The sequence below is a fragment of the Gavialis gangeticus genome, unplaced genomic scaffold (assembly GCF_001723915.1).
Source record: "Gavialis gangeticus isolate Ggan-Ray unplaced genomic scaffold, GavGan_comp1, whole genome shotgun sequence".
NCBI lineage: Eukaryota > Metazoa > Chordata > Crocodylia > Gavialidae > Gavialis > Gavialis gangeticus.
In genome coordinates this window covers 38,365,772-38,374,918 of record NW_017729027.1, presented here as the reverse complement: position 1 = coordinate 38,374,918, position 9,147 = coordinate 38,365,772, and the positions used below count along the sequence as shown (strand labels likewise).

General features: G+C 41.1%; 1 protein-coding gene across 4 annotated transcripts in view; it reads left to right on the top strand.

Moving 5' to 3' along the window:
- The window catches only part of MCPH1 (microcephalin 1), a 269,106-nt gene that overhangs the window by 83,174 nt on the left and 176,785 nt on the right, over nt 1–9,147 (top strand). For all 4 annotated transcript variants that reach the window (XM_019520597.1, XM_019520596.1, XM_019520598.1 and 1 more), the window contains one exon: nt 3,973–4,050. In XM_019520597.1, the coding sequence (XP_019376142.1) occupies nt 3,973–4,050 (78 nt within the window). The remainder of the gene's footprint in view (nt 1–3,972; nt 4,051–9,147) is intronic.

The window sequence follows — 9,147 nt, the reverse complement described above, 5'->3', positions numbered from 1 at the left end:
TTGAATGGCTAGAGTCTTTTGCTTTGCTTTGCTTTGCTTTGCTTTGCTTTGCTGGCATCAGCACTCAAAATTCAGACATGACACTTAAAACCCCAGAGGTTTCTTACTTTCCATATGCTGGTTTTAAAACTTGCTAACTGTACCCTTAATATTGTTTCCTCAGACCCTTTTGGTATGAACCTGTACAATAGCATCTCTTGTGTTAGGATCTGGCTTAGTTTTGTGACACTCAAAAAAAAAAAAAATGACATAGCCGTTCCCACACAGCCTTTGCACACGTACGCTCCCAAAAAGCATGTCCTGCCATTTCATCATTTCCACACCTCTCCTTTGGATGGACACTTTGCTGTTATCTTCAAACTCCATCTTCAACCTCCCTTACCATCAAGATATTTCACACGATCAGCCACAGTAGATCATCATGCTCCCCCTTTCTGTCATTTATCAGTCACCTCCCTCCACACATTTTTCATTTATCCTTCTTTAAGGTCACCCACCAATGCCCTTCTGGTTTATACTATTTCAATTTTTGTCAGCCGCTTGTGATCTTTCAGGACTTCCAGCCCCTCCTATCGTATTTTGTATATCCTTTAAAACTTTCTGTTCTTATGTAATGAATGGGAGGTTGCCAAGTCCATGGCTTCTTCCAAGAGCCCCCATACATTCCTTATACATTCTCAAGATTGTATCTGCCAAAAATTGGCTATAGCATGCTACTTTCCCTTCCCACTCTGTTGTTGTTTTACACACTGCACTTCTTCATTTTGTATCAATGGTGGTATCTTCCACCCCTGCCCTCGTGTCTCTTGCTTTATACAGTTCCGTTCTGGCTAACCTTTCTCTTTTCACTTTCCAAAAGAACATGCATATTTCCCTTTGTACTTTTGCTAACTGCCACCATGACAATGGAAACACAGTTCTGGTGTACAAAATGATCGGCAACAGCACTGCCTTAATTGCCACCATTTTTCCAACAAAAGACAGTGTTCTTCCTGTCCACAACCATAATACTTGTCATACCTTCACTGTCAATATTAACAGTGTGTCCACAGTTTGACTGCTGTGTGTGCAGTTCTGTTCACCCCATCTTCAGTGCCTTACAGTGAGTGAGTTGGGGGTAGGGGGGATAGTGTTTGCACCCATGTTTTGGGGGCCACATGGGATGGGTGACCTGTAGCTGGGGGCATTTTTATTTTCTGCTTTTCCTTCACTCCTAAATGTGAGTTAAGCAAAATTCAGTAGCATGTTCTTAAAAAAACTCTGTCTGCTTCACTGATTTGGGATGCATACACCCATGTTCTTTGGATCCCAGGTGCTGGGCGTCATGATGAGGGCTGCAGTCAAATAGGGAATGAGGACATAGCAGGCTGTTAAAAAGGTATGGGGTTTTCTGAACAAGCTGTGCAAGCAAATTCACTGATTACGAAGTGGGGGGAAAGGGAGAAATTAAGTTCTGGCTGAATACCAATGCAGCCAGTTACAATCTTGGAAGGATAAGAAGAGTTCAGTAGTATGGCAGAACTGCTTAGCAGCGGTTGGGGATTGAACGCCTCATGGGATCCATAGGATCCGTGGCCTACAACACACAGATGCCCTCCTCCCCACCCCTACCACTGCACCCTGCCTGCTGTGGCTTACAGGCAGCCCCTGAACCTCACTGCTCCATTTAATTAATATTTTAAATTATGGCTCTGGAAGGCAATCTTGCTTCTGTAATGGGCGCAGTCACACAGCCAGAGACAGTAATAGAATTGGTCCTACTCTTTCTCAGATAACTCATAGTTTCTAGGGTCGGAAGGGACCTGAACAGATCATCAAGTCTGACCCCCTGCCTTGGGAAGGAACGAGTGCTGGGGTCATAACACCCCAGCCAGATATCTATCCAACCTCCTCTTGAAGACACCCAAGGTAGGGGAGAACACCACCTCCCTTGGGAACCTATATTAGAGCCTGGCAGCCCTAACTGTAAAGTAATTGCTCATACCGTAAGCGCTCGTACAGTCCTGCTATGACCCCCACCAATTCCCTCAGTACCCTCGGATGAAGAGCATCCAGACCTGTTGATTTAAACTGGTCCAACCCCTCCAAAAGTTCCCTAACTAGATCATCCCTGACCCTAGGGATGGCATTGTGTTCCCTGAGCCTGTCCATAATCCTAGTTGAGGAGTTGTCCCTGCTCAGAAATATGGAGGTAAAGAACTCATTGAAGAGATCAGTTTTTTCCTTTGCTGCAATCACCAGATTGCCAAGCCTGTCATGTAGGGGCCCCACATTACCTGGTGCCTTCTTCTTACTCCCTATGTATTTGAAAAAGGACTTGTTGGTATCCTTAATTCTGGTTGCCAGCCCTAGTTCCGTCTCTGCCTTGGCCTTCCTAACCACCTCCCTACAATCACAAGCAACAGAGGTGTATTCCTCCTTGGTGATTTCCCCCTGCTTCCACTGATTGTACACCACCTTTTTTGCCCTCAGGCCCTCCAGGATGCCTTTACTGAGCCAAGGGGGCTTTTTAGCAATCTTGCCCCCTTTGATTAGCATTGGGACTGACTCCCTCTGAGCTCGGAGGATCGTCTCCTTAAGGAATGACCACCCGCCCTGGACTCCCATCTCATTGAGGCTCCAAGTCCTCAATTTCTCTCTTACTAATCTCCTTATCTCATTGAAGTCGGCCCTCCTGAAATCAAGGACTTTTGCCTTAATGCTTGTTTTTACGACCCTGAGTAAATTCCAGCAGATAATGGTCACTAACGCCTAGGGAGTCAAGCACCTGCAGATCCCTCACCAGGTAATTGCCTGTGGCAAGAAGGAAGTCCAGCTAGGCTTTTCCCTGGTGGGATTATGTACCTCCTCTTGTATGCAGGCTAAAAACCTACATGAGCATTCGGACCTGGCTGACTGATCCTCCCAGCATATGTCTGGGTAGTTTAGGTTACCCATGACAACCACATCCCTTGTCCTTACAGCCTCCATGAGCTGACCTGAAAATTCTAGGTCCAGCTGACCCCCCTGGTGAGGTGGTCTGTAGTAGATGCCCACTACCAAGTCCCTTTCCCTACAACCCCCTTGCATTCTAACCTAAAGCGCCTCAGTTTGCCCTTCTTCTGAACTCGTCCTGATCATCAAGGACATGAACTGCTCTTTAACATACAGCGCTACACCCCCCCACTTTTTTCCCTACTCTGTCTCGTCTATACAACCTATAGCCCTCTGTCTATTGCCCAGTCATGGGTAGAATCCCACCAGGTTTCTGTAAGCCCAACTAGGGCTGGGTTTTTGCTAGCTGGCAGAAGGACGAGTTCCTCCTGCTTATCCCCCATACTTCTAGCATTTATGTAGAGGCAGTTGAGACCAACTATGGGTGACCATGCTGCCCTCTTTTTCCCAAGCTTGCCTGGGCCCTTGTCACTTACCTGGGTTGTTCCTGCTCGTGTCACTTGGCTTGACATTGAAGTGTCCTCCTGCACCTCTGCATCCCCATCCCCCAACGATCCTAGTTTAAAGCTCACTGTACAAGTTCAGCTCAGAGATCATTGCAAGCTTAGGTTATATATCAGGAAAAACAGAAATCTGCCTTTAGAGTCCATTAGAATAAAAATTAAATACAATAACAGCAAAGCACAAACTTAAAGAAATTACTAGAGGCTTGGGAGTATACAAAACTGATATCGTGTTCCGTAGAATTCTTTGTAACCCATCAAGTTGTTTCTCTCATGAAATAATAGCAATCATTTCTTAACTTGTCTGGTGTCATAACTGGGGCACAGCAATATTTATCTCACTTCTGAAAATAAGCAAATTTTATACTTGTTTTTTAACCTTTAGAAAAACATATTGTTGGCATAGAAGAAATGAGGCATCTGCTATACTAACTTTATTGTTAGTTTTAGTTAGGTACTCAAAGTGGCTATGGTTGACAGTCTCTAAAAAAATTCTATAAAATTGTAAAAGTTTACTTACTGCTTTTTTTTTAAGGTACTGTGGTCTTTGGAATTTGGATGTTGGATCTCAGAGGAACCATATGAACTTTCAGCCAATTTCCCTGCAGCTCCTGTAAGTTAAAAATCTCTTTATGTTTGTGAACTTAGTTTACTGAAAACTTATTAGTTAATGCACTGTTGTCCAAGTGGTGGCCTGTGGGCCACATCCTGGTTAATGTACAGCTCTGACTCCTACCTGGCCGCCGCTGCCCCTGTTGCTCTGGCTGTTGCAGCAGTTGTGGCTGGGGTCTCTGGGGCAGTGCAGCACAGCAGGAGTCCTGGTGAGTTTACAGCCTACACCAGCACCAGGAGGAGGCTCACACTGCTCATGCAGAAGCAGTGATGGGGAGCTCATTCTGCTCACACAGTGGAGGAGCTGCATGCAGTGGGGGTCCTGGGTGTCATGCAGCCCACAACTTGTGCAGCACATGGACCCCAGCCTTTATGAAGCTGGGTAGCCTTGGCTTAATGAATAGTGATATTGCTTCTGACTGGACATAAAAGATAAGCACTTTAATGAGAACAAGGTATTTTTTCTGGTGAATCAAATACAAGTGTATCAGACATGGGTTACCAGTTGTATCATTTTCTTCAAAATATTCATTTAAAAGTTAAGCGGTAATTCAGGAGCCCTTGTTATGCCAATCTGCCTTCCAAACATCCTGGGAATGATCCAGATGGTGAGAGCTGAAAAATCATACTGTCAGTGCTGATGAGTGAGGATCTGCCCTGAGATGATGAAAACTTGTCAAGTACTTTTCATATTGGTATTTTATTCAAGTCGTCCTTCCACCAGGCTAGATCTGGGTTCATCTAAATGTTCCAATGTCCAGAGTGGAAGTTACATGGCTCCTTCAGGTCGTATATGAGGTTTGTATCATTTACACTTGCCCAGAGACAAAGATTGTTTCTGTTGCCACCAATAATGGAGTATCCCCAGTCTTGATACTGACAATTGAAGTTACCTACATATAAGGTCATCTGGTCATAAATAGGCAGTGATGTGATTTGACAACACTGCAGAGGGTGGCTTGTATATATTGATGATGATTGCATTATTGACCTGGACAGCTCTGCATTCTATTGCACTCTGGGAAGTGTTATGTCCTTTGGTAGTCTATTACAGGTCGCTTTTGATAAATGCAGCAAGGTCCTGGATTCTGCTGGCTATAGAATCTGCAAGGCTGTAGCCTGAGAGCTTCCTCTTCCATAGCTGCTCTATGTGTTTCTTGTAGAAGGACTGTGTGTGGTTTAATTTCCTTGGTGATGTGTTCCAGCGCTGATTGTTGGGGTGAGGTATAGCCTTCGACATTAAGTTGAAGAACAGTCAAACTTTACTCTCCTAGATAGGAGATATTGCTCTGGCTCATCCTGTAGTTAGTATATCATAATTGGAAAACAGAACTGGAAAAGATACGAGTACTGATATGAAACTCATCACTATCGCCACAAGTGGCACTTAAAGATGAGCATCAATAAATTAGTGACATCGCTCTTCCATCCGGACAATCGTCAAGCTAAGAGCATATCAGAGTAGACAACCACATCCTTCCTCATGAGCATACCCCAACCCACCTAGAAGTCACGTTAGATCTTTCCCTCACCTATACACATCACATTCAGAAAGTCAACAGTAAAGTCTCTGCACAGGTAGCTGCCTTAAAATGTCTGCCAGCACAACATGGGGTGCCAACTTCACAGTACTCAGAACCACCATGCTTGCAGTGGTATATACCTCAGCAGAATATTGTAGTCTGGAAGTTGTCAAACTAAAAAGCTCAGGAGTGTACTTAGCAGTTTGCTGAGACTTCTAACAGGCTGCACAAATTACACACACAGATATATTCCCTGTACTCTAGGGCATTAGACCAAGTGATATGAGATGATAGACCCTAACATCATTACTGGAAATAGAAGCAAGAGATGATGAAAATCACCTGCTCCATCAACTGTTAACTGAAGACGTGAACAGACAGAGGCTTAAAAGTTGTAAACCATTTGTATGTAAAACCCACAAGCTCCTAGAAGAGATCGGGGATGCTGAGCCAAACCTATGGGCAGCAATGGAGTGGGCTGACCACTGGGAAAGGTCAGACCTATTCTTACAGCATTTATGCTCCACTGGGCACAATCTTGACAGAGAAGCATGGGCCAGGCTGAATAGACGGAGATCTGGATAGGGACACTTCAAAACAATGCTTCACAGGATGAACATCTTCAGCAACCCCCTGTGTGAATGCAGTGTCCAACAAACAGTACAGCACATAAACTGAAAACTTCAATCTTTACAAATGCCCAGACATGGCAGATGGAGTCTGCACATTGAGTGATAATACCAGACACTGGCTCACAGATTTGGAAGTTGATATCTGGGAGAGAGAGTAATTTAGCAAAGTGTTTGTGAAATATTAATTTCTCTTTTGCATAGTCATCTGTTCTGAAGTGTCTATCTAGCTTCTGGTACCATATGACAAAAATTTAAGAAGATACTTGGTAATTTCTGAGTTAATTGATCTATCTCACCTTTAAATATAGATGTCTGTGAATCTGGTAGTAGATGGTCTTGTGTCTCACTGTGTTTATTTCTCAATTGGAGGGCAATTTCTTAAAATGGGCAAACTGCTACAGACCACAGTTTAACATTTCAATCCAAGATGCTTCTCACATTAATGTTTCTTTTTTTCAATTACTTTAGAAGCATAAAGTAACTGTGGGCTTAAAAACCTAAAAAGGGAGTACTACAGAGCATTTTTCCATACTGAATGTGTATTTCCAAGTCATAAATTGGTCATTTGTACAAAAAAGCTTTCTTACCTGTAGACTGAGCTGTATTAAACAGCACCTTTGCTTCAGATCATTTAAATTTATTAATCAGTTAATTTGTTTTTGGCTTTGTAACAAACAGAATTGAATCAAGTTGGTTGTTGATCACGTCAGTTTTATTGTGAAAAGGGTTTTCAGTTTGTCTTGACAACGTAGCAGCTGTGTAAATATATTTCTATGTATTGCTTATAGTGTTTCTAAGATGCTGGAATGAGATAATTTAGTTCAGAAATTGAATTTTGTTCCTAGTTACTACAATTTTCCTTTTTTTGTTATTTGAAACCTCTATCTTGAATGTTTTAAAATTTGCATAAAATGATTAGGAATATTGAAAGGACTTATTATTTGATTGTATACAGCATGTTATCAAAGCATGCAGAAAATACTGTAGTTATTTTACAAGGACTCTGTGATGATAGGAAGAAATTTGGGTTGCATTTTAATTCTCATAGTTTTATGTAGTTGGTGGATAATTTTATGTATTGGGAGTCCTGGTCTTTGATTTTGTACTATAGCAATACAAAAGATAACTAACGTTCTTTTCTGTCATATAATAGTTGTTGATCCTGTTTTGCCAACTGTGGGTTGTTACAAAATTTGTTGAAGAAAGCAGCTAGAGAAAACATATGATTTTAACTTAAAGCTGTTGGGGTCTTGTTTTCTGTTCAAATCACCTTCTGTGTAATAACTTGGCAAGTTATTAGTAATGAGTGTAGTTTTATACAGCGTTCTGTAAAGCAGTGGAAGCCAGCCTTTTCTGGCAGCTGTACAACAGATTTTCCCTGCATCCTCTCCGAATGCTACTCCAATCCTCTTCCCCTGTCTTATCTGCTGCTCTGCTATTTGTCTCCTGTCCTAACTGCCACTGCACTGCCTGTCCCTTCCCCATCTGCTACATGCCACACGGAGGCTGCCCATGCCACTTGTGGCACATGTGCTGCAGGTTGGCCAACCTTCTTAAAACTTGCTGAGAGGAATTTCTGCCTTTTGTTAACACTCTTTACATTCTCCTTGTGTGTTTGTATGACTGAAATACTTTTTTTGGGAGCAGATTATAATTGTAACAGGATGATTTGGTAGTTGTGTTTAACTCCTTTCTCAAGACTAATCACTATTATTATAATATAACATGTTTTGTTACCTGAGCCTAAAAAGCATCTGATAAGATTCTCTGTACTAGAAATATGCTTTATTTTGTTTTATATGTGGATTTAAAGATCAGCAGAGTAAAATGAAAAGTATCCAAAATTATTACACTAGGTCTGAGACTAAGTGTAAGAAATGTCCACCCAAAAGTTAATTTTTGGAAGCAGTTCTATAAAACATTGGAAAAGATTTAGAATAAAGGGCCTTCTGAAGCTGAACTCCAACATTTCTATTCTGATATATAGGTGTATCTATTTAAGCATATGTATGCAACAAAAATAGTCAGTCACCCAGTAAAGCAATTTATTCATGTAATTATATACATTAAGGGCTCGACCACTGCTGCCACATACAGAAGACTGTCTGGCCTGAGGTCATTTTTAACTTCCTCCTTCCTCTCAAGTGCAGTAAAACTTTATCTTAAGAAAGAAACAATTGTATTTCAATGAAGAGTACATTTGTTTTTAAAGCTAGCTTATTTTCATAAAAAATCTAAATTGACTACAGCACCAGCTGATATTTAATAGTCATAGACAACAGTACTTATCTGAAGCCTAATGCTGTTGTCTCATAAGTATTCTTATAAATACCTGTTTGCCAGGTATTTGACATTTAACGAGGAAGAAAAGTGCAATCTTCATACAGAATGTAATGACACACGTGCTACTATATTATAATTAACAGGGATTTTTGTAGCTTTATCATAACAACTATAACAAGTACAAAATCTGATAATTAAAATGAAAAAAATGGTTGATTTCACATAGTATTTCCAAGAATAAATGCAAGGCACTTAGATGGAAAAGCTATTTTTCCTAAGATTGTTAAATAAATTGATATGGACTACAAGAAAATCCCTGAATAAGTGTAAATGTTGCTCAGAAAACTATAAACAAACAAACAAACAAAAAGGAATGTTATTTCAATGAGCTAATTACAGGGCACAGTATACTTTTATGTACAATAAACTACAAACATGACATGGTATAGAAAAATAGGTATAGGTCTAGACTGCAAGTTAGAAGTGTTTTATATCAGTGTGGTGTTTAAAGTTCAGTGATGAGGCACATTTCTAAAACTAAGTTATACATATTTTTCACAGTTCCAGTTATTTACTAACATACGCATAACATAGATGATCAACAAAATGTAGTCCTTAAGTTGTTTGACGGTTTCTTGGACATCCTCTTAAATCAGTTGT